This window comes from Opisthocomus hoazin, chromosome 4, assembly GCF_030867145.1.
Source record: "Opisthocomus hoazin isolate bOpiHoa1 chromosome 4, bOpiHoa1.hap1, whole genome shotgun sequence".
NCBI lineage: Eukaryota > Metazoa > Chordata > Aves > Opisthocomiformes > Opisthocomidae > Opisthocomus > Opisthocomus hoazin.
This window is the reverse complement of record NC_134417.1, coordinates 39,165,381-39,191,742: the sequence shown is the minus strand read 5'-3', so window position 1 is coordinate 39,191,742 and position 26,362 is coordinate 39,165,381. Positions and strand designations below refer to the sequence as shown.

At 41.1% G+C, this 26,362-nt stretch overlaps 1 protein-coding gene across 6 annotated transcripts in view; it reads left to right on the top strand.

The window, feature by feature from the left end:
- Positions 1-25,382, top strand: part of PDE1C (phosphodiesterase 1C) — a 383,698-nt gene extending 358,316 nt beyond the window's left edge. For 5 of the 6 annotated variants that reach the window (XM_075418641.1, XM_075418635.1, XM_009943060.2 and 2 more), the window contains 2 exons: positions 18,380-18,445; positions 22,876-25,382. In XM_075418641.1, coding sequence (XP_075274756.1) covers positions 18,380-18,445; positions 22,876-23,045 — 236 coding nt within the window. In that variant the 3' untranslated portion in view covers positions 23,046-25,382. Of the gene's footprint in view, positions 1-9,449; positions 16,762-18,379; positions 18,446-22,875 lie in introns of those variants that run through there. The other variant, XM_075418639.1, reaches the window with a different exon arrangement.
- The last annotated feature ends 980 nt before the right edge of the window (positions 25,383-26,362 follow it).

Sequence of the window (26,362 nt, the reverse complement as noted above, 5' to 3'; positions counted from 1 at the left end):
GAAAATTGTAAGCAGTCACATGGAAATAATTTTTATCTACATTCACAAACTTTCTTTTTTCTACTCACAGAACTGACAATAAATGAGAAAATTATTCCTCCCCATTACCACTTTCACAGATTATCTCTAACCCCTCCTGATTTTTTTGCTACTGGGAATGTTTTTCCTGCAACGTTAATACAAAGTTTGCAGGGCAACTCTTCGTTCCGGGAACCAAAGCAGAGTTTATTCAAATATTATTTTTCAGCTAGCAATTACAAACAACTGAAAGGTTCTTTTTTTGTGTTTGTCCTGGGAACTTATTATTCTAGTGGGAACATGCACGTTTGCACGTTATAGCCCAGAAATATACAGCACATTTATATCTCGAACAGCTAGTACATACGGAGAAAGCCTCATGTGCCCTGGTTATGTGTGATGGGCAATGCTCCCACCTGGTGGTCAAATCGTAACCCTGCGTGTTGACTGGTCAGCTTTTCAATAGCAGATTCCTCTATCCAGGACAACAGAATATAATGTAATGTAATATAATATAATATAAGTAACCTTTTAAAAATACAGGGTTTGTGAAACTTTCATAACAGGCTTACCCGAAATTGAGGTTTTAGCTTGCTTTATTTTTATTTTATTCAGCTATACTGTTGCTTAACAGTAGTTAAAAGCCTTTCCTATGTGTTCTATACATTGTCCATGCCGACCTGTAAAGTTGCCGCTTGATCTTAATTTTTTTCGACAATCATTCCTTGATCAGCAGGTGGAATATTCACTAATTCTAAAGGTAGAGTACAGGGGTTAATTTCTTTCTGTCCCAGTTGTGCCCAAAAATCAAGTGGCAGAGTAGCTGCCACAGAACGTTGTTATCTTAGAACACCTTTGATATAGGAACATGCTGGTGTGAAGGGGCCATGATGATGGCTCCGCAGTTATCCAAGACAGAGTTGAATTAACAAGGTTCTTCCCAGCTTCATTTAAGAAGAATGCAGCTTTTTGCAATGCTGCTCAACCATTTAAGAACTGTCTTTGCAGCCTTCTGCAGATACGATTTTCATGTGTGTCAGTCTAGCCAAGACCATTACATAGCAGTGAACACGAAGTAGATGACTTCTGACAGAATCCTGTTGAAGTAATCTGCAATAATGCCAGTGTTATTTTACCAGAGGTTACTCAAGCATATAAATGAACAGCATTTGTCTGTATCTTCTTGAGAGAGGTAAAAAGGTAAATTTCAGGTCATATGAATAATGGTGCCATTAGTATTTCTATTCCAAAAAATAGGCTAATTTCGCCATTATTGTCAGAAGCAAAAAGCCCGTTTCAATTTAGAAGGCAAGAACATTGGATTCCTCCTTGCAGCTTGATAGTGCTCTTGATGTTATGTGTCAGAACCCAGCAGCAATGGCAAATTGGAATTATGATGGTCTCAGACTACTTCTAAAGGAAGTTCCTTCTTTTTCTTCCTTTTATGGCCTGTTGTTTGAATTACATTAGCGATTATTGCACCCAGTTAGAAATTGGAAAGTGTTGTACTGATACCTTCTGGAAGAGCTTGCTTGAAAGCATGAAGGCATTTTGCGATCTGAAAAGACGTATTTCACCATAATTTATCTCTGCTGAACGATTGTTCCATAGTAGTGCAAGGTAAGATAACTGGAGGGGGAAAAAGCTTCTGTGCTTTTTAAAATCATTTCTGTGCTCTTTTGAAAAAATGGCTGTGTCTAATTTAGCAAGTGGCACCTAAGGCAAGCTGGAATTTGCATAGAGAGATGTACTCTGGAGAAAGGTTTATATGATCATGATGTGATGTGATCTTTGAAGCTAAATGCAAAATACGTTGTTAGTATCCTGTCCTCAGGAGCATTACATCACTATGGCATGCATGCTCGGAGAGAATATAAGGAATATGTAGAAAGGGCCTAATTATGCAGATGATTTTGCACCTTGTCGGTTTTGTGAGTTTGCGTATGTAAATCTTATGGAAAGCAACTGGTTTTCCTTTGAGACATTCATGTATGTCCTTTTTAGCCTGCTTTCCATTGTTCAGGACATGCCAGGTAGTTAGAAAATCCTTAGGTGTGTGATTGCTCTTTACTTCTACTTTACAGGAAGTCACAGATACATGTGACGAGTTTAAAAATTGGGAATAGCATTTGGCTTGACTTCAGATTTAAGTGACTATTTGGAATAGTCATTCCAGATGCACAGTGAAAAAAAAAATTCACTGTAGGTGCTTAAGTGGGTTTTTAGAGGGAACATTTTTTCACATTACCTTTGGTCCTTTAAATATAATTCTGCTCAGAGATAGGATATGGCTGCACTGTTCCTCAGGAGTAATGTCCATGGTCCTAGACGCACAGAGGAATGTGTAATTTACACAGTACATTGCAGAAATTCCTCCTTGATCTTGCACCATCAGCCATTTTAGTGCACCAGTCAGGGAATGGAGCTGTGACCTTGGTTCTGTTACAGTCCTTCTTACCCCGTTCAAGATAATTTGTCTGTGCACGGATGCTCCTCAGCTCCGTGAATTTATGTTCAATCCAGTGTCAATCAGGCCTCTTTTTCCCCATGCAATGCTTAGCCCTGAGAGAGAAACAAGATCATGTCCAGAGGGAATGATTCAAGGGGAAGAAGAACATGAAGTGGCTCCTCAAAAGAGCTCAGTGACCTTTAGCTTTCATCTTATTCCTTCCCCATGGAACAACTAACTTCCAGCTTGAGCATACCACCCATAGGCATCTTACCAGATAGGGACTCTTGACAACGTAGTTTAAGTGGAAGCATTAAGAAGGAAGAAATCCAAGTCATCTGTATGGGAGTACAAATGTAAAGACTGCACTCTACAAACTGCCAGCTGGGTGCTTGGTGGGTACCTTCATGCCCTTTGCTTTGTGTGGTGGACCTGCTGCCTAGTCCCTCCCTGGGGGCAGAGGCAAAGGGATGTCAGTCCCCTCGGGCTGCTCAGTCGCAGTTCTTCACCATTCAGTTCACAGAAGCTGGACAAAGAGAAGAAAGAGTCAATTTACAGGTTAGTTTTTTGAAACTCATACCCTAATAGTAAGCTTTACTATTTATTACCATTAATTGGTCCATCACTAGGCAATTCATTCTTTTCTCTGCTTCTGAACCGCTGCTTTTCTATTCTTAATGTCAAAACCTAGGACTTGGAGGCAACAATAAGTGTAGAAGAAGAAAACCAGCAAGTGATGTTAGTTAAAAAGTGCTATTTTGAATCAGGCTAAAACATTTAGGAATTTAAGTCTAATTCAAAATAAGTGGTTGTCAAAAACTGAAGAGGCACTGAAAAAAATCCAAATGAGAATTTTTGTTTTGAAGTGATATTTGACATTTTTAACCACCTTTAAGTAAATGGTAAAAATAAAAATTTTGAGTTAGATGAAAAGCTCAGCTTGATCTTTCGTTTCCTCTCCACTCTCCTCCCATCAAAAAACCCACTCCACAGCAGTCATATTTGCCACGAGAGAAAGAAAGCAATTACTTGTGTCTGACCAAGAGCTAAGCGTTATCCTAATTTTTCAGTTTAGTCACTCAAAGAAGGAATTATTTGCCCAGTGCTAATTACAAAATTCTGATTCATATATTTGGCTGAAAACTTTGCTGGCTTCGATTACCCATCTGCTTGTGGCTGCTCATCCTTTTTGTGCCTTGAAAAGCATGGAGGGTTTCGTTTCCATCCACAACAGAACAGCTTTTTATGATCTAGCTTTTACCATGATCTAGCTTTTACCCCAAACATGTTTAGAGCTTTGAATTATGTTTGGTTATCAAATATAGAATAAGCTTTCGCACTTATTCATGTAGGTCGCTTTGCATAAGAAGTGTCTAATTTCTTTCATACGTGCTTTTCTCAGGAAACTCCAACGCTACTTGGTGTAACCAAACATTTGCCAGTGTGTTCAATGTGTTTTTCTCTGCTGTTTTGTATTTCCATAATGTGCTGGTAAGGAAACAACATAAATTAAAACAAAGGTAATCTCTTTCTTCCATCACTGATGTGATCTCAGGTCAAGTGCAATGCAAGCTGTCAAGCACACATAAAACTCAACATCAGTGTGAACAGGACTAGAAATTGTTTGACGTCATGAATGATTTAGCGATAATTATGTGCCAGAGCTCAAAAATCAGAATACCTTCTATGCTAATATTGTTTTTCCTCCTAGCAAAATGAATGTTAAGCACTTGGGTTGTCTGCTAAATTAGAATAATGGTATTTAAATTCAGTTACAAAACAAGTATTCAAAACTTTTTCCCAACAGCATTTATTCTTGTTTTTCCTTGCTTTAAACAGGACGCAGGCCCCTTCGAGTAACATTCTGCTGTCTTTGGAAAAAATAATCACTCTAAAGTTTCTCATCCGTTAAAAAGACAGATAATGGAGATGAATTAACATATAGCATGTATTTCTTCTTTATTTCACTGATCTTCTGAACTTTGTTTCTTAGGCTTCATTCATCTCTCATGCAACAGAAGCGAGAGAATAGCATAAATATGCAGAATTTATTTCTTCATAGTCGTAATTTTCTTTGAAAAGGCTTTCCAAATGGCTTTAATAGGAGACAGGATCATCCAGTGCTGAGAACTGAGTGCTAGATTTTCAACATCTTCATTTTATTCTGAGTGCTAGGAGTAGCTTTAACAGTGCTTTTCAGATGGGGATGTGTGCGACTGAGCACGCTTTAGCACTCAGGGAAGACAAGAGATAACCAGGCATTTAGGAATCAGCTGACAAAATTAAGGGGTCACTCCTGCAAGATGCTGAGCGAGTCCACAAAAAGAATTAAAAGCGGCAGATTTAGCAATCTGCCCCACCAGCTGCAAATACTTCCATCATTTCTAGTAGGAAGGAGAACTACCTTTTGGATTATGGGTTATCCGAGACACATTTACTTAAACTGTTATTTCCCCTCATTGAACACTGCATCAGTAGTAATTGTTTTATGATATCAATTGCCATACAACAAGTTGTCATTTCTGTTGTCATTTCACCCAGTGCCTGGATGAAGCAGGGTACTGGGGAAGAGCAGAGTTTGCAATAGTCTTATCTTGAAAAGCCTAGACTTTTAATAGGTGAGGATAGAGGCTACTTTCAAACACTCTGTCAACTTTCCTAGGACTTGAACAACCATGCTGGGTCAGACCAAAAGTCCCACTAGCTCTTCCGTCACCTAACTGACAGCATTTCATAGCAGAGATCTTAATGAACAAAGAATAAAACCAGAGCAATGCCTGCCCCCTGCACCTTTCTGTCTTCCAGAGAGCTCAGACTGAGGTCAAATGTATGACTTGAATAGCCTCTGATGGATTTTTCTTCCATTACTTTGTCTAATGATCTTTTGAGCCCTGGTACTCTTTTGTGTACTGGGCACTGAGGCAATACAATTCAAAATTTGCTTAGGCGTTGTGTGAGATATGACACCTTCTTCTTGGTTGCAAATTTACTACTTGATAATTTCATTTGACAACCCCCTTCTTGGACTGTGAGAAACAGCCAGTGTTCCCTGTACACATTCTTAGCACCACTCAAAATTTCGTTTACCTTTTATTAGATTCTCCCTGAACCTCTCACATTTCAGGCTAAAGAGTCATAGAATGCATAAACTTTGTGTATTCAACTTTCCTTTAAGTACAACCCTTTTGATACCTTCTGTTTATGTTAGTACATAACCCTGACAGTCTGTGTTACACACATGGTTATTGGGATGTGACAAGAGAATCTGATTTTAACAGGAATGAGAAAACCTGTAGGATTTAATTTTTTTCCCCAAATTTTCAAGAATAAGATATACAAAATGCAAAAATGTTCATTTGAATGTAATTGTATGCTGATTTTTTTGATTGATATCTTTATGATTTTACATCATAAAAGCATGAAAAGGCATCACCACAGGGAGCTCAATAAGGGATGTACTGAATTAATATGGTTAACTGAGGCTCTCTTCTTTTGCTTTTTCTGTGTGTTAAAACTAACTCAGAAATATCTCGGGGTAGTAGTACCTCAAGAGCAATGCTGTTTGGTGGTGTGATGGAGTTCTCCCATCCTGTAGAAGTGCTCGTGCAGCTTGCTAAGAAGATGAGATTTGTTCATGCTAGGTACTACTTTTTCACAAGTGAACTGCAAGGTTACCACAGTCTGCTTAGAAAGAAAATCTAAGTGTGTAATCCTGGATAAAGGTGGTGTCATCTTGTGCTTCCTTCATAATGAAGTATGGTTACAATGCTGAAGGAATACATATCTGATCAGAAGAAACGGGGACCGTGCAATAACCTTGCAAACACTTTCATTGACAGGGACTGCCAAGCAAGCTAAGCAGTCTGCAAAAAGAACCTTGCCCACGAAATCCTTATTCCACATCACACTGCCCTGCAGTCTGCATTCACCATTTATTTTTTAGAATACAAATAGCAGTTTTATTTTAAATGCAATTTGAAAGCCATAGAGCTCGGTCTTGTTCTGACAGCCCAGCCCAGCACCAGCGGCCGTGGGGAGGTGTCCTGAGCCCTCTCTGGGGAGCCGAGTGCTGTGCTTTCGGCAGCTGGGGAGGAAGGGATGGAGAGAAGGGGCAGGCGTTTGGCTGGAGCAGCAGAGAAGTGGTGCTGGGAGAGGTCAGCTCTCCACATCCGACTGGTACAGCCAGCATCGCGCCTGTGATTTACGCTCGGTGAGGAGCATGAGTCATTACACAACAGGTGTAGTTTTTGAGTCAGTCTAAACTCTCACCTCAGTCTAAATGCCTCTGGGGCTCTGTTCCTGTTCTCCAACTGGGTAGCAGATTGTGAAAGTTTGTGTTAGACAGGCATAATAAATGCCAACTGTTAGAACGTGTAGTTGTTGTAAGGCCTTTGACTCCAAAGCATTTGTTTTATCACAAAAAGAGAGGCAAATGTGTGAGATTAATCACTGATTGTGCAAAATTGACAGCCAGCTTCCTTGCTGTATGGATACAGTTGTATGCTGAGTAATTCTGTGTGAACGAAAAGACAAACTGCAGCACGTTTTCACTTCAATATGTCAGTCTGTACAGTAATAGAGTAAATATATATATTCATAGTCTGGCATGCACAAGTTAAAAATGCCTTGATATAAACTGCAAGCTGATAGCAGAAATGGACTTAATAATCTCCTTGCAGTAGGTGCTTGTATCACATGAAGAGCTGTAGAAGTCACTGGTATTTGCATTAGTGATCAAGGCGAGGGCCAATACTCAACCTTGACAAATAATATAAACTCAACAGTGGCCCTGAAGGACTGAGATGTGCATTCAGACGAGGCTATTTCAGATAATGAAATTCAGTGTATGCCAAGTGAACTACTTAAAAGTCTTCCTGTGTACCGAGCCCTGCATATTCATTCTTCTTCCTCTTTCAATTACCTCTGTTGATACGTACTAATATTTGCACTAGGTCTGTTGTGCTGAAATGAGAAAGAAGTTGAATCACATGCAAAGTTAAGGTAGTTGTAAGGAAGCTATGTTGTATCCAAAGGGCAATTTGGCTAGGAAACCAACACATCTGCTCCACCAGGTAGAAGAACAATTTAAAGTGAATGCTGTACTGGAATGTTCTTATTGGAGCTGATGATGTGGCTATAACAGAAGCAAGAAGCAATATGTGACTCAGTTCTCCGCAGGGAACTTTTAGAGTCTGGAAAAAAAACATTGCATTTTCCTTCATTTCACTAATAGGGATGGGAGGATTTAGAAGTCTAGTGACTATGGATGGTATAGGAAGGGGAGATCATGTTTGGTGGTCCTTCAAGCTCTGTTTCAGATTCCTGGTGTGATTCAGCAAATCGTTTAAGAGATTCAGAAATAACGACTGCTCAAAGATGTCATTTAGTGCAGGTAATGGACGTGTCCCAAATGATTACTTTTCCTTCTCGGTCAGTATTTTCTCTTTAAGATGTGGCTAATGATACATCGCACAGGATTTTTATGATCCTTTTGATGACAGTAAATCAGTCTGAACTTTTTACGTGGGAGGCATCAGGGAAGTGTAGTACTGTTGTTATGGTTGTTACTATTGCCCATTGTAGATTATGCTGTTGGGAATGTGACAATTCAGTATAAAGAAATCCAATGAAATGCTGAAAGCCTAATTCTTTACAACAGTGTCTTAAAAGTGCAGCAGTGAGCAAGGTACTGTAGCAGCTTGCCGTGGACCATAATGAAAGGAAAACTCCCTCCTACTAACTACACAGTAGAAGAAAATGATGCCAACTCACTAACAGATCTGTGCAACCACTGCTATACATTTGTCAGAGATAATGCAATCCATCAGCAAAGCCTTAGACCTTTGTTTTGCCAGTCCTTTTCTTCCTTTGCCCAAATACTACTTAAAAGAAAAAAAAGAGCAATGTGTTGTTGAAGGCAAAAGAAAATGGTTTTCTGAAAGGACCCAAAGAGATTCTGATTTAATCACACCTTCCCAGGCATGCCCAGCCTTACAGAGAAATTCATCTCTCCTTGGGCTGCATCTCCTTGGTTGAGAGACCCTTTCAAATACACTTTTGAACTCTGCTGACATGAGCATTGTCAGAGTTAATGGTAGCTAAACAGAGTGCCAGGTGTATTCAGATAGATGGTTGGGATGGCCAATATAGAGTAAAATATTCATGTTCCTGTTTGAACCTTTTCCAGAAGATTTCTTGAGGAGGGTATGAGGACAGTTGGATTAGAGGGTTCTCTTTCATTAGAAACTGTCCAGTTTCTCTAGAAACGAAGCAAAATGTTTCTTGTCTATATTTCCTCCTCAAGGGGATCTGGTCATCCTGAAGATTCACCTGTGGTGTAACTACATAGGAACCAGTTATGTTTGTACGTTTAGGATAACGTTAGTCAAACTTAGCCTAATTTTAAGGCCAAGGGATTGCAAATATTTGACAGACGAGTCAAGCGAATTGTAAAATGCACACACTTTGTTAGGTCTCAGGCACCTATCTATACGCAAGACTGTGCTTTGCATTGCAAGCTCTTTGGGAGAAAGGGGTTTTTAAAAGGTAGTGCTCTTTTGTGTTTGGAGTGTTTTCTTTTATTCACCTCAAACCACACGTTTAACATTCTTGCTTTCATGAGTAAAAGGTTGCTGAAAGAGCTAGTGAGCAAGAGTGGTCAGAGCGCCCCACAGCAAGCCATGCTGGATTCTGTTTCATGATAGCATTAATGCCAAAGGTTGAATTCCCACTGGATTAGTCAGAGAGCAATGGATTTCACTTAGTGTAGGACAGAACGATATTTCCAGATGAGCCAGTAAGAGGTATTACTTTGGTGCGCCTCACCTTGCAGCCTTTCACAGTTAAGCAAAGCGGCGCTGCTTGGAGGAAATGAGGCTGTCTAACTGATACCCTTCTTTTTCTTTCCCAGATTACCTGCTCCTTGGACAAAGGGGAGAAAGGCAGCATTTGACACTTTTCTTTTTCTCTTTTTTTTTTCCAGATCCGGAAGAGTAAAAAAATCTAAAAAAGAGACTGCAAATTTCTTTCATCATTTTAGCTGAGCTTCTTCATTCCTGTTCTCCTCCTCCTTCCGCCAAGACCAGTTTCTGGGGAAGGCATTAAACAGCTTTCAAAACACTCCTCCTCCACTGGCTACTTCACAGCTAATGACTCTGGGTTCTAGGGTGGGGGCCTTGGTTTTTTGGGTCACTTCTATTTTTGTTTGTTTGTTTGTTTCTTTGTGTGTGTGTGCATTTTTTGTTGTTTGGGGAATTTTTTTGTTAAAAAAAACAAGTGGTGATTTCCTGATGCAAATGGTTCCATTTTTCTGGACAGGTCAAGCAAATAGATGAGAGTCATCTTCAAAAACTGGTATTGCCCTTTGCTATGCCTCAGCTTGTGAAACCAACATTAAGATGATGCAAGAGAATATATATTAAAAAAAAAAGAAAACTTGATAATACTTCACTTCTACTCTTCTTTTTCCCAAGAGCCTTTTCCAGTTGCTGGTAGACAGAATTTGACATCAGTTTTACCCTCAGAGTAGAAGGTTTTATTAATAGGAATCATGAATTTGTGGAGTCATTTGACCATTTGTTAGGAATTTGATGTCTTTCCCAGATGATGCAATGATAGCAAAATGCTTTTTTTTTTCTAAACAGCAGGCAGATTCACTCAACCTTTGATTTTGTTCTGGTTTTGCAGTTAGTTAGTTATAGGAAAGGAATAATCAAGGAAAGCGATATTCCCTTGGGGCAAATTTTGTTGTCAGATTCCGAAAGCATGCACTAATGCACTGCTTGACTTGCCTGCCTTAACTTGAGGTTACAGATAATGAGCTGTTTTCCACATTTATTCATGGGCTACTTAGTAACTGCTCTTTGTCTGACCTCAAGATCTAAGAGAAGAAGGGCAGCAGGGAATCACACAGATCAATTCTTACTTTCATCTCAGTGTGGTCTTTCTTTCATCACTGACTGAATGGACAGGCCAAAGAAAAGGAAAATCGTTGCTAGAGAAGTACGGACAGACAGAACCAAAGTGAAAAACTGTGTCCTAAATACACTGCTGGAGGCGGTGGAGAAAACTGTCTCATGCAGTGAGTTAGACACATGGAACGTAGCCATCATTTTGGCCCATTTTAAAGAAGAAATGTTAAAAAACTAGCTTGCTTGGGCCTTGATTCAGGAAGGTATCTTTGCATGAGAAATGTCAAACGTGTGTAAGTGCTTTTCTGGCTTGTGGTCTTGGTAGGGATCCATTTAATTGTAAGTAATTTTACCTGTCTATATGAAAATCAAGACACGTATATACTGTTTTTTGCCTAACTCCGTTTTGTTCAGGACGAGGTCTTGCTGTGTTAGTCATATATGTATTTTACAAGGAATCAGACTGCTGTCATGGCTCTTTGCTATGTAGACAACATGCAAAACGTTGGCTTAGGAAGCAGTAAATCTTTGATGTTTCCTTTTCATGTTCAAAAGCACAGGACTTAACCACCAGCCTATATCAGAGCTTGGGTCTCTGTTCCTGCTTAAACTGTGCATGTACAGGGACGAGCTTCCTGCGACACTAGCAAAAATCACAGCAGTGAGCTCAGCCTAAATCCACATTTAAACACGAATACCTTCTCACTCAGGAGTGTTTGTGTCTGGGATTTTGATTATTGAGGCTAGAGACGTTTTGAGTTCTTTTTTTGGACATCAGAGTTCGAATTTGTTCAAAGCCAGAGATTTAGATTAGGTTCATGCTGTGAAAAGGTTGCACTTCAATCATGTGTTTTCAGAGGGAAGAAGTACAAAAATAACTCTTGCAGTTCTTAGAACTCACAGTTGGCTTGACTGAACCAGCTCATTTAAATAAAGTAAATGTAAGGGCACGTAGCGTTCCCATTCGTGAGCTCCTGGTTCAGTGGTAGCGCTGGGGTAGATGTTCTGAGGAAAGCGGGGTGCTGTGAGGACAGTGGCCCCGCAGCCAGCGCCGAACACGCTCCACGTCGTGTGACAGGCAGAGGGCTATGTCACCACATAGCACTTTCCCACCTCCCCTTTTCCCTCCTCCATCAGCATTCAACCCCTACAGGAGTGGTAGAATATGACTTCCAGTTGTGGCCAGACTCTTTGAAGTGACATTGATGAAATATCAATAATGCAGAACTAAATACCCCAACGATGACTCGGTCCCTGCTTAGTCAGACTTCTCCCTGAGGTCAGGGGGAACATACCGTCGCTGAGTGCTTGGTCAGAGGTGCAGGATGATTTAGTCAATGTTTTTTAAGTTACCTACTGTACAGTGACTAAAGATGCCTTAGATTATGCACAGTAGAATAATAATAATAATTTAAAAAAACCTAAATATTTTTCTTTATCTGTTTCTGATACGTATTTTCTTTCTTTCTGGGAGTGACTTCTTGCAGACAGCGAAGCCAGACTGCTGAATTCATGGCTGGTCAGTTCTTGTTTCTCATGGACTGGCACAAAGGTGTGAAACCAGACTGGAAAATGTTTTTGCTTGATTGTTCGGGCTATTCACCGCCAGCAGGAGCTAATAAGGGAGGTGGTGGATTTTCCATCTCTTGGGGACTGCAGATCAGAGCTGTCATTCTACAATAGACACTATACTCAAAGTTACTGATCTCAGCACACAGGCATGCAGCAAGATGTTTTGCAATATACAGGCAGTCAGAGCTAGCTCTAACATTCTCCTGCTCTTTTTAAATCATTTGAATAAGCTACAGTGGATTATTAGCATTTTTTAGAATTTTTTGTTGTCACGTAAAAAAAATCCCCATGAAATCTATTAGCCTGGAAGCATATAACGTGCAAGTGAAATCTAGAAAGTGAAATCCTACAAAGAAACTAGGCCAGGTGAAAGCATCTGTCATGGGGTCCCCTCCCAGGATCACACCTACATTTCCTTACTCCACCCCCCCACCTCCCTGGAACACTCTGCAGCATTGTGCTAGTGCATTGTGAGCCAAGGAATGGTATGTTTAGACAGCTCCCAGTTAAACTAGAGATCAGCCACCGTGCAATTGTGTAAAAAAATAATAAAAATTAAAAAAAAAAATTAAAGAGCTGCTTTCTTTTATTTTATTCCATGAAAGGAAACCAACATTAAAAAAAAAGTGGAAAAGGATTAGGTGTTTGTCAGCTAATGGCCTATGTTTATAAAGAGTGAGAAAGGATTTCTGTTTTTACATTCTTTCTTAACTTTTCCCAGATGTATAGAAATTATATTTTTGGATGCCTTCCTTTTCTGTCATCAGTTAGACTATATAGGCAAAGAATAAGCCAGAAATTCTGCAAATATACAGCCCATACCATTGCCCTCGTGCTGAAATTCTACAGAATTATTTGGGAACGCCCACCAGCAGGCGCAAAGGGGTCTTCTGGTGCCAGAGTGCTCCTGACGGAGGATAGCGTAGGCTGGGAAGCTGTGTGATAAAGATGGCACTTTTCTGCCTCTGCGCAGGAACGACTGGTGCTCTCGGAAGTCTCTGCCTTGCTGGAAGAGCACCGGGCATTTGCTGCTTCCAGGAAACTGGAACTGTGTAACTTGAGAGGGAGAATTCAGGCACTTTACCCCTTTAAAATAGGGGGGGGGGGATACCATTGCAAGTATCCCTACCAGTGTTTTTTCCTTTAGCTGGGACTGGTGTTCAGGGAATTAGCAGACCTTTGACTCATGGTGACGTAGTGCTTGAACTCCTGGACACGATAGAATTTAAAAAAAAAAAAGAGTAGCAAGCAATATGTTTTTGTAAACTCTTAGAATAGTTTGGGTTGGAAGGGACCTTTAAAGGTCATCTAGTCCAACCCCCCTGCAATGAGCAGGGACATCTTCAGCTAGACAGTGTTCCTCAGAGCCCCGTCCAACCTGACCTTGAATGTCCCCAGGGATGGGGCATCGACCACCTCTCTGGGCTACCTCTTCCAGTGTTTCACCACCCTCAGTGTGTCCTGTTCATTATTTAAATGGCTCAAAGGGTGACAGCTGTCTGGGCTGCACTCAATCAGTGATCTGAACCATGCACTTCTGTGACAAGTGTTCCCACATGTGAAAGAAGGGATTTGTTTATTTTTTAAATTAATTTTTTTAAATATAAGAACTTGTGATGCACTCTCTCAAAATACTGAAGTCAACTAGCTTTCCTTACATACTACACAATATTTTTTTATCGAAGTTATGTGGTCAGATTTCTATGTTTAATTATAAAAAGGTGATGGATGTCACTAATGTTTTCCATGTTTGAGAAAAAAGATACATGTCAAAAGCCAACTTTTTTTTTTTTTGCTGAGGATAAAATCAGTGATAGATTAAAAAAAGGAATTTTAGACTTAAAACATATTTCAGAGTAGGCAATCCAGACGGGCTGATGCTTATCTAAAAGAGCAGCCTTTTGTGTAGCTCCAGCTGGTTTAAACACCATGTGTTTAATATAGTAGGACATTTAGTATCAGAATGAATCTGGAATTTGGGAGCTTGGTTCTTGATGGGTGAATGAAGAAGGCAAATCCCTTTTTTTCAATGTTTTTTTTTTCAAACATAGATTTTGTGGTTGGAGTGAAACTTCCCAAAATGTAGTTGTTTATGCCAGAAAAGAATGGTATATGGTAGTGGTTTTGCAAACTATCCTTTGAATATGCAAATGTTTGCATATATACTTAACAAAATCTTACAAGCTCAGTCTGGAAGCAGTAATATTTCAAACGAGATAGCTGATAGTTCTGTGCTGCTTTGTAAGCAGAAGGTCCGTGAGCTCGGCTAGCTGAAAGCAAATACTTCTGCTGTTAGTCCTTGCAAATTCTATAGTGGGTCCCAAGCGTGGCTTTTAATTAAAAAGCACAGTAATCTATTCAGATTTGGAATGGTGAAGCCTGACAAGGACAGTACTTTTTTCTGCTTCAACTAGGATAAACTATCTCCAGGAACTCATGAGATGGTCTTAAATATTTCTTATTAGCTCCTTTTTCCTCACATTTCATTTTATAATAATGAAACTCATCATCCTCTGATGATCTATACCATATGGTAGCCATTTATACTTAGCAAATGACAGCATAATCAAGTCCTTTTCTTTTACTCTCTTTTAATCGATCACCTTACCCAATAATTAAAAACAACAGAGCAATCCTGTGCTTTTGCATGTTTTGAGCTGGTGCTGACCTCAGAGCTGTGCTGGCACGGTGCCTGAACGTCAGCGTTCCAAAGCAGGAACACGCTGGCAGAGGACGAGAAGGAGCCCTGCGGCACCAACTCCGTGAGTCGCTCCAGGGAGTGGGCATCAGTGCTGGCCAGGTAGAAGGGAGGGAAAGAACCATGCTTTCATGTTTTAAAGTATAAATTCAGCTCCCTCCGAAGTGGGTAGGGGGTTTTATCCCGCTTGCGTTACCCACAGCATGAGCAGGTCAGCTCAGTCCGGGTTTGGTGTCAGGTGTGCATCCTAGCGTGGTGCGGTCTTTTCCATGGGCAGACAAGTCTTGCCATCCCAGGCAACCCTTTCCCTGTCTGGTTGCTGCGATCAAAGCAGGAGCAGTGTGGGTGGCCGCTGCTGATGCTGTTATTTTTTGTTAAAGCGAAACGCTGGCCGTGCATTTCCACTTGCTGAGACTGCCTTTGTGTTGCTGCAATGTCCCTTTTAATCCTCAGCAAGCGCAGAGGGTTGAGGTCCGTACCCAGGCAGGATTGGACAAGTGCCTGTCTCCGAGGCGTTAGCTCTTCCTGCTCTGGTGACTTGACCGTCAAGTAGAAGAAAATGGAGCTACTTCCAGGCAAGTTGGCTGAGGACCTGAAGCTCAGTTTTAGCAGATTGATTGACCCTCATACCTAAGCGCATGACAGCGCTCGCTCACAAGCCTCACAGCACACCCCTGGCATTTTGTATTCTTTCGGTTTCTTCCAAGTGCGTTTGTATTGACTGCTGTGTACTCGTAACACCCTGGTTGTAGAAGCTGTCTAGTGGTAGGAGGAATATACGTAGTCCTGTTGTCTCTGCCAGTGGTCGTAGGAGAGCATCTGTCAAACAAAATTACTTACGGCCACTGGGGTTTTCTAGTGATAAAACCTAGCAGTAGAATGACAGAGTGAGCATTTTCCTTTTCTTCTTGCTTGGATGATATTTTTATACACTTTTATATGCAATTTTTTTAAATATTTGCTATTTTTATTGTAGGGTTCTGGTTGGGTTTTTACCAGACCTTCTGGTTGTCTGCAGGCCCAAATTCTCACAGGAATAATTCCCTGCCCTTTTCTCCTCCCCCTTCTTCCCCGATAGACAAAAGCCATTGCATTTGCCACATCAGCTTAGAGCGAAAGAACACCTAGGGCCTGGTCACGCTTCTAGTTGCACTGAAATCAAAGGAAGTGGCATGCGAAGTCGTGCTGGTCCCACCGCAGCGTCTGGGGCCGAACACTAAAGAATCGGGGCACGTACAGCTAACGACACGTGGGGTGGTTTGTGCAAAGCCGATGCGTCAGGGTGGCACCGTCTTCCTTTGCTGTGGTAGGAGCTGCTTCCACCACAATGCGTTTAAATAAGACTGTATATCTCTCTTCATTCTGATGATGCTACTTCTTGTAGGCACTTCCATCTGAGTCGTACCCTAGTGCACTGACTACCTGCAGCAGGGAGGAAGGGTGGACGTTGTGGCTTGTCTGTGACAGCAGATTTCACTGCTCTTGTGGTTAACCCTACAGTGACAGATCCCAAAGAACAAGAAGAAACGTTAAAACTGTTGGTAAGAAGGATAAGGGGAAATTAACCAAATTCAAGGATCTTGGTCTTATAAAATAACCTTTTCTCAGCTGGCATTCTGCAGGGAATTCTACGTACGAAGCTGAACATAAACTTTCAAGTTAATATTTATATTAGCAGAACTGATAATGGAGATGTCTTTCATGAACTGAACAAAAAAAGACACCTGTTCTCTGATTTTGCAAGGGAGAAAGAGGCAGGTTGTTACACTATTTTGCACCATGGGATAGAAAACAAGTTAAAATCCATGCTGAAAGCAAAACTCAATGCAAGTTTGCTCCTGGGACTGGGTGGGTAGGGTAATGAAAAAAAAAAAATCTATTCGGTTTGCTAAGACTCGTAAGAAAAAAAAAAAGCAAAACCAAAATGAATGATGCCATGTAATGCCAAGTATTCTCAACTGTTCTGAGAATAATTTTAAACAATATGTATTTATTGTGAGTTCCTTATTTGAAAGAAGAGGCTTGTGGTCTCTGACTGTATAAAACATTTTTCAACATTCTGATTTTTCTGTAACTGAGTCCATGTATGTTCATCCTATTACCAAATAAAAACAATGAGGTCTCTGCTCCATTTGAATTAAAGATGTAGAAGAGTTCCTTTTGTTCTGGTGCTTTCTACATCCCATGCAGGCGCAGCACTTGCCGTTTGCTTTCCAGCGTCCAGCCCTCTGTAGAGTACTAATAGTAATCAACTTTTTCTTTTAAGCATAGTGTGAACATTGCTTGGACAGCAGTCATTGCTCACCACTTACCCCTGTGAGGAGGAGTTAGTGGCCTTACCTAATTTCTAAAGACAGGGAAATTGAAGTAGAGAGTTTGAATAACTTATTTAATAACCTCAAGATAAATCCCTACTTGTTTGGTGATTAGACATGCCAACCTCACCTTTCCCCTTTTCTCTTTTCACTGAAATCACAGCCCATAAGAGCATCTAAACCAGCAGCACATCACACGCCCACTGAAACACTCGCATTATTTTTTTTTCTGTGCCACTCGGAGCGTAGGCTGGTGTCCTGTGCTCCAGTACTGCTTATAGACCTCCTTCCACAGCATTTCAGCTCCATCTCTATGTACCACTTTCTACAAAGTAGTTTATTCCACAGGTAGACTCGGGCAGTGTCTGTGCAGTAGGCATCACGCTACACAAGTAATGACCAGATTTATCCCACACTGCTGCTGTTCTTCTATTCAACCTTTTCCTTAAAAAAGGAAAAAATAGTGACGAAGAGTAGCAGAGACTGAGCCACGTTCTCCAAGGAGGATGTAAAGTTCAGAGATGTTCAATACAAACATGACAGGCTTCGTGCATTTCCTTTTGCCTGAAATTCCAGTTTTAATGAAATGCTTTCCTCTCTGGGAGGTTCAGTAGTATTGATTTCCTGAAGAACGTGCAATGTGCTTGCCACTGTACCTGCTTGTCTTTTTATACCTCAATGGCTTGGTTTGAGTCTTCATGTACCTCCAGTCCTCCAAGCAGAGACGAAACCAAGCTGCAAATTTCTATTAGGTGTTGAGGGTGTCCATGTGGTCAACTGTGATCTTCAACTCAAAAATACAGACTGCCATGTAAGAAAAAGGGAGGAAAAGGTGGTTTGGAAAAGGCCTCTAATGATTTGGATGACTCGCCTCTGCTTGCAAACACAATATCAGAGTCCTTTCTCTGGCACATGTAGCCGGTGACATAAATGTCTGGAACCATTACCATGCAGTGGTTCCCAGAGTGACACCAGCTGCTCGCTGAACCACCACAGAAGGGAGGTAAGTGCTGTGTGACTGCCTTCGGAGCCGTGCCAGGCAATAGAACTGGCGATTGCTGGCTCTGTGAGGACACGGAGGTAGCTGAAGGGAAAGCTGTCTGAGAGCTGGCAACAGTTCATAGGTCCAAAACTTAGGAACATGAAACTGCCGGAATCAGTAACTCTGTTATCTCCACCCAAACTCAGTAACTGATAAAAAGAAGAAAAATACATGTAGTATTGACTCCTTTAGACAGCAAGGTCTCCAGAGGTGAGGCTGCTTTCCCAGTTAGCCTCACCTGAAGCCATGGATAAGAACTGGCAGAAAGAAGACAACGAACGCCTCATGGTGGTGGCAGCATTACAAAAAGCATTTTGGTGGCTGGTGGGACTGCCATTCATCCATCACTGCTGAAACTCCTCTTTCTTTTTAAAGGTCCAGTGCGACGTGCAGCTGACTTACTGGGCTCGGGTTCCTCGGCAAACCACCTTACATTGCCAGGTCAGTCGGTACCACCTCACTCGAATTTTCTTATATATGCAGCTTGAGAAACAAGCACTCTCAGTGCTCACTGTCTGGAGATGGACATAACAAAATGAATTCTGCTGCAGGTATGGCGTGTCTTTTACACATCATATCAAAAAAAAATCTGTTCAGTGGGGTTGAACAAATGAAGTGCTGCTTTTAATGGTCTTTACCGCGTTCCAGTTTTTTTAAACAAATACCTTATGTTTTGTGGCTTGCAGCACAGGCTCCACAGACTATTTTAATTTGATCAGCAAATTAATTTGGGCCTGTATCACATGGACATAGATGCTGAAGGGAAAAAATAAGGCTGTTTTGTAGTCCCAAGCATAGCTTTTTTTGTGCAATTCCTATCTAACAAATCCTGCTGTCTCTATTTCAGCACAATAACAATTTTCTTAATCCCTTTAACTTTGTCTCACACAAATGTCAGAAGACAGGGGTGGTAATATGAAACAGTTACACAAAATAATGGCTTAGTGTGAACAAGATACTATTTTGCATGTGCATGTGCAAGGGCATTCATACATACGTGTAATTCACAGTAGGTGAAAGAAAGAGTAAGTCTGCAGGCAGACAACAAGAAATCGCCAGGCAAAAACCCCCAAACCTCAAGGAAAGTACTGAAAAAGTTTTACTACAGATATTTTCATCAGTGGCAGCTGTGCCAGCAGATGAGGTACAGTGTATATAGATGCCAATGTGCAGTAGCACCTTTCTGTGCTGTTTCGGTTCTCACAGAATCACAGAATGTTCGGGGTTGGAAGGGATGAAGCTGTTCATGGTGTGATGCTCTTCTGCAGCCACTGCCTTAGCAGATTGTTACCCCAGGCACAGCTTCAGCCACCGCTTGGGTGTAAGTCAGGAAAAGAAGCAGCAGGAATGCGAGAGAGTTCAAAACACTCTTTTGCCTTTGTAAAACTCCATGGAGCACTGTCCTGCTCGAGAACAAGAATTAATAATCACTGAAAGTAAAACTTAAAACTCTGAGCAGCGTACTCACGGAGGACTGCCAGCTAACTAACCCAAGACAGTTTTTAGATAGAAAGCATGGAAGAGGAGATGTCATAAATTCATCATCTTAACCTCTGAAGTTTCTTATCATTGGTAGTGACAGCAAGTATTAGCTGTATATATTACCCATTTCTTATAGGGTCGCAGCAGTTGTTCAAGTCTTGTATTTATATTCACAGAGGAGGCTACTACTTTTTTTTACCCAGGATTTTGTTGCAGCTGGCATTTAGAGGTCTTGCTCTTTGGAGAGATTTTGAAGAGGTCTTGCTTTTTGGAGGAAAACAAATGCGTTTTGTTTTAAGGAGAAAATTATGGACTGAAACGTTCATGTCACACTACAGCCATAACTCTCTGCTAATGTAAAACTAGCTCAGTTTTTATACATTTTGACTATAGAGTACAGTAATTCTTGTAGACTCTGGTGATGCATCCCCTGACTTCATCTCACATGAAATGTCCATCATGCTTGATTAACTGAAGGCAAACCCCTCCGTACACACTTTTGTCCTGTTCAGATTATCCATGAGATTGAAGCTCTAGGCATTGTCTAGGTTGTTAGTTCAAGTGATCATCTGCAGAGTAGCTGGGTTTTGATGGTCTCTCTTGTTGACCTCACCCGGTGGAAGCAAGCAACATCTTATGGTCAGTTTAAAGGGCAGGACTTGGGGCAGTATATGGTACTCCTGTGCTTTCTTGACTCCTGGATGAAAGGTTTAAACTGTGGCAAATCCACCACATTTGTCCACCTACCCTTCTGTATATGTGCCTCCGATTACAAACAAGTCTCTCATGCATTAGCTATGTCTGCTTATGGGAGCATCCATCACTGCTAATACACAAGAACAGCTTCTGGTGTAGTGCCTCAAGGTATTAATCTATCTGGCGTTGTGTGTAGTGTAGTAGGCTGCTTTTCTGCTATGCATCGGGAGGGGGACTGTGGAGGGGGGCAGGAGGGATGAGGAAATGAACAATTCTTGTTCCTTCATATAAGCATTTGTCCAATCTGCATTGTTCTCTGGAAATTGTTAGCTGATCTGCTGTAAATGTGTTTGCAGATACCCTCAAGTCCTGCCCCACTTTGAATCAACATTGGTGGTTAAACCTAAGGTGAATCAAATCCAGCTTACAGGGTTTGATCAAAAACTTAGAAGCAGATAACAAGCTTTACACTCCCTTCTGCTTAGAAGAACTCTTTGAAAATCAGTTTCATCAGTTAAAGGTGTGTGTCCCTCAGGAAGGGTAAAAGGTTGGCAGCCCTGAACTGTGGTGCTGCAAGCAGAACCTGAGGACCAGCGCTGGGGTGAGATCTTCCTGGTAGCCTACACAGTGAGTTAACTCATTTTTCATCTGAAGTTGTCTACTAAGCGGCATTTCTGGCATTCATTTTTTCATCTGTGATAATCATTATATCTTATGCAAATCAAAGCATAGTGTTGACGTAGGGCAGGTGTTTATACCAAGCAGATAGAGGATGTGCCGACCTCTCTCAAGAACCAAAAGAGGAGTTGTATCAAACAAGGGATAAGAGGAAATACTGAGTGGATGCTGTCCTAGCAAAATCTGAGGTTTGCACGGCTACTGTTCTGTGAGATGCTGGGTTGCACGTCCTGCTGGCCAGAGCTGAGTCCGTGCCTGAATGACACACAGATAGTCTCTCTGTGTGATGCTACCTGTGTAACTATTCTAGTTTCCACTGGCCTTGTCCGAATAACTATGCTGTCTTTCATTGGCTTGATGATAGGCATGATCTTAAAAAATATTTATTTTCCCTAAATTAAAAAAAAAAAGTCTTAGCCGTATCAAAGTTAGAAACTTGTAATACTTACGTCACTCCATAACACTTCTCCTGAGAATCACAACCTATTGAAGCCCACAAAAATCCTGTGAGGTAAATATTCTAATTTTTATTCCCATTTTACACACAGAGAAACTGGGGTGAACGTTATAGTCTAGGTCACACAAGAGGGTGGTGAGAAATCTGGGAACAGAGTTCTGGAGTTCTGAGAGAGAGTCTTCTACCCATCACTTTGAGTCACTAAAGCCTGAAGAAATTAAATGTTATGGATCCCTTTTATCAGCTCCTGTATGAGGATGATAAACAGCACTGTCAGTGTTCTGGATAAACCCCCTTAAACCTATTAGCCAAGTCATCTCTGTTGGCAACAACTCCAGTGAAATTCCAGTTAACAATAAACTTTTCCCCATGCTGAGCAATGTAAAAATCCAATAATGATTTGGCTGAATCCATGCTGAGTACAGAAAATGGAATTAATCTGAAAAGTGAATGTGCGTTAAAGAACAGTAACTGACCTAATGGATATTTTTCAAGCTTTTAATGCATCTCAATCTAGTCTAGTTGAGAACAGGAAAGATTATGACTATGCAGATATCTGGATGTGTATTTCTAACGTTTATCAAATCCATAGGTTTTTTGTTTCCCAAAACATTTTAGAATATGATTAATCACACAAGGAATTTAACAAGACGAGAGTGTGACTGTTCTAGCATTTGATGTTAGCTAGCTCACACAGGGGAATCTTTTTCACTTCTTAGGATTCATGCTGAGAGCAATGACTTTTCTTTTGAAGTGCTTATCATGCTAATTATTGACTTCTTACTTGGTTATTTTGCAAATAATAACTAAGCATAAGACAAATGCATTTTGGTTGTAGTCATGTTTAATTTTTTATTCTGCCTGTGTAAAGATGTAAGAAAGACAGACATAGGTTCAAATAAACAGTCAAGAAGTTGAGAATAGTCATATTCATATGTAGTCTGCTTGTGACTTTCACAATGGCCTGTGGTTTACGGAAAAATCATACAAAACCCTTCAGATCCACTTATTCCTGAATTGTGGGAAACGTGATCTCAATCCAGATTTGCTGTCTTAAGATGTCCCTCTTCAATGGTGTTTTGAAAACAGGGAGGTGTTTAGTTATCTACATGTAGATAGGTAAATATAAAGTTGCTTCTTCATTTAGACTTTTTGATACTTTCATCTTCTGTCCAAACTGTTGTTTCCTAGCCTTGAGAACATTCCTTGGACTTCACCTGTGTTGGTGTGGTCTTCTGGGATGTCCGAATAAGGGCACGATTTCAAGATCAAGTATTCCAAAGTGCTTGAATGCCCAAATTTCAATTTTAGAAATGTCTAGGTTTCATTGTATTTAAGATTTATATTTTTACATCTTTTTTTTTCCTGAACCTTTTTCTAATCCTTTGTAACTACCCATTAACCCTAAAGAGTCCTGCCTCTCAGGCTGAGAAACCCTCCTTTGCACAGACAGGCTGTGCTGAGTGGGATGGATGCAGCTTCTGAGGGATTAATTTCTTGTCCACCAGTGAGTGAATGCTAGGCAAGATAACCATTGTTCTTCCTTTGTCACCGCCAGCCATCCAACCTCAGCTGCATCACCTCAGGAGGCCCACTCACAGCTCAGGAGACTCCTTCCCAACCTTCCACAAGAAATCAGAGGAACATCTAGTGAGATGTAAGCTGCTTGACCAAAGGGGAAGGATGAAGAAGATCCAAAATATTTCCCAGAGCTGGAGCAGAAAATAGCAGAAGAGATAAAGAGGCATCTTCTGGAAGGACACTCTTCACAGGTGGATGGAGAACGTTGTGTAACCATTGCACCAGCCATACTGCATTGTAGAGCAGCTGCAATTCTAGATAAAAGCAAGTGTATGTTTTAGCTAAACAATATAATGGACATTTTGTTAGAAATGTTCTCAGTAGCCTTCTTATTATTACAGCGTACATCCACTTAGTACTAAAATATTGCCTTAAAAGAAGTAAGTGTACAGTACTATCTCCTGTCAAATGAAGGAAGCCAATGCTTTTGTAGATTTTTGGGCTCCTTATGGTGTTCTCAATGTGACCTTCCGCCTACCACAGGTAAGACAACTCCTGTTTGAGACAACATGGGAAAGTTTTTCCTTGCCTAGCTGTACTGAGAATAAATATCCTCCTGTCATGTGATAGGTGTTCAGGAGAATGGAGGTAGGAGGCTGGAGTACAAAGAGTCCTCTTGCTTTACTCGTTGGAAAAAAGACACAGCACAGTGCTAAAATTGTGCTTTGCACCAACTCTGCTGAATGTTAAATAACAGCGATTGTCCTTTGTGGCATTAATCTATCAGAGTTTGATCCCGTGTGTTCTCTTGGTGCACAGTATCCCATGGGCCCAAGTTTCACAGCTGAACACGCCCCTTCTGAAATAGTTCTTCTTGCCCCAGATTTTACACTGTAAGAAACAGAGGCAAATAATTCCTTGCCCGCTTTCCCCAGGTCACTGGTGATTTATGTGCCACCTCAGCTCTCGCTTTCCAAGACAGTGAACTCTGTCCTGTTTGTACTCTCCTCACAAGGAAACCTGCTCTACTTTTTATCTTCCTTGCTGGTCTTCTCCATATCATTTTGTTTTAAAGGTTTTTTTTTTAAACAGGAGTATGGGCATAGCACAAAGTATTCAAGATGAATGTATACCACAATTTTATAAAATAATGTAATGACACTTTCTGTTTCATCTTCCATGCCTTTGTGAATAGTTTTTAAAGTTATACTTTTCTTTTTCAACCTCCTTGAGCAGTATGTATTAGTTTCTGTAGAATTATCTGTAAGAATTCCTAATTAATTTATAGCCCTAACGCACATATGGAGTTGGGAAGTTGGGGTTGCCTCTCCCTATATGCAGTGTTCTGCGCTTACCAACACTGAACTGGGGGTTTTGCCAATTACACTGAAGTAAGCTTCCTTCTCCTCTTCCTCTTCTCCTCCTTCTCCTCCTTCTCCTCCTTCTCCTCCTTCTCCTCCTTCTCCTCCTTCTCCTCCTTCTCCTTCTTCTCCTTCTTCCTCCTCTTCTTCTTCTTTTTCCTCTTCCTATTCTTTCTTCTCCTTCTTCTTCTTCTCCTTCTTCTTCTTCTTCTTCCTTCGCTTCTTCTTCTTCCTCTTCCTCTTCTTCTTCATTAACCTTAAATCCTTCATTTCTGTGCCCTGCTGCTTTTCTTCTTCCATCAACACCTTTTACAAATCGCATTTTCTCAATAAGCATGTTGAATAGCAGAGAGGACAATTCTCTTTTACTATGAATGCTGACCATTTCATCTCACTTTTTTTTTTTTTATTTCTTTGCCCCGTTGTTAACTAGTTATTTACCCATGTAAAGTTCACGTGTTACAATCTTCTTGCAGTCCGTGACAGCTCAGTATCTTTGAAAGCCTTTGGAGCCAGGACCATGTCAAAATGGAAAACTGCAAACAGTTATTGGCTTCACCAACAAACTCTCAAAGATTTCTGAGGCAAGATTTCTCCTATAAAAACTAGGCTGATCCTGCTCTGTCATAAGCATCCCTGCTACCTACTAATTCTATTATTTATATTTTCTATAAGTTCACTCACAGTGAACTTGTGTTCTCTTGTGCCCTGCAGGTGTGTAACCATCTCCAACATCAAAACTGTGCCAGCCGGTGTATGTAGCACTGCTCTGTGACAGTGGCATTAAAATCATGGCTGGTTGTTGCATGGAAAGAGCTGGGGTGTTTTTCCAGTGTTACAGATGACCCTCGCTCCCTGAGAGGATCACTGCAATTCTGGGCGCTCTCGCCTGAGGTCTGACACCTTTCCTCAGTGTTTTGCTAGGTGTCTCCACTGCCTGAGTGTTCTGATGTCACCCGGTTTCAGTTGTTTTTGTCTCTTTTACCCTCTGCTTGAAGTTTGTGGAGTTGACCTTAACCACCATCAGAATTTGGGACTCCAGCAGCCGGACTGGGTCATTGCCTAAACCAAATGCAAAGTGGAATGCACTTTAAAGCCTCCCATTTATCAAATGCAATTTATCTCTAGGAACTCCATGAGAATTGTATTTTGCTTGTAGAATACCCTGAAATGTTTTACTTTAATAAGGTGTATAGAAATGCAAAATTATACTATCCTTCCAAACACATTTTCTGTCTGTGTTGTTTCCTTCCCATTAGGACACCTTTGGTTAACCGTTTAGCTAGCAGAGTCCTACGTGATTGTTCTCTGGACAAGCAGACAGCGCTGGTTCAGGCTCACTGGGTCACTTGCAGACATTAAACAAGGAACCTCTTTTTGCCTTTCATTATTATCGACAGTTTATGGGGGTTATTGTTTTTGTCTCGCGAGGGACTGATTTTGACTTTGCTCTCCTGGTCCACACTCTCTCCTTTGCCATGAAGCAGAGAGAAGTTGCCATCTGGAGTTTACTGCTGTGGAGTCAAGGCACAGGGGAATGAAATGACCTACCTGAGGTTTCATGGGGAGCGTATATGGCTCCTACAGATTTAATATAGTTCTGATCAGGTTCCTCTTTGCTCTCACTTTTCTCCAGCCAAGTTCATGCTGTGCTGAGTTGCTGTCTGTTAGAGTCCCCTCTAGAAAGCATCTGTTCACCCAAGTAGTTCAGAGGGGTTTCATTTTTCATTTTTTCTGGAACTGGGGAAGGCGAGGAGTGCGGGCAGATACTCACAGGTATTAGAAAGATCTCTCAGGATGTTTCTTCCCTCTTCCAAAGCCTGGGGCTTGAGGCCTAAATGAAATACTGCAAAGTGGGGGAGGAAGGATGTTTGTGCAGACTGCTCCATGCAATATCGGGTGTTTCATGAAAAGAATTCCTAAGCAAAACTAGTTGTGCTGATGGCATCCAGCCTCATGCACGGAGCTGTGTGATGGAGTGGATGGGCTCGTCCTCTCAGTCCAACCCTGACATCTAGTGTATGCCAAAGGGAAATTTTGCAAGTATGAAGCTCAAAAATGAAATCTGTGTTATCTGGGGGAGGTTCGGCTTTGCAATGCACTCGACCTTTTTTACATTGATTATTTCGGAGATAATCACTTGCTCTTTTCTTTGCTCTAATC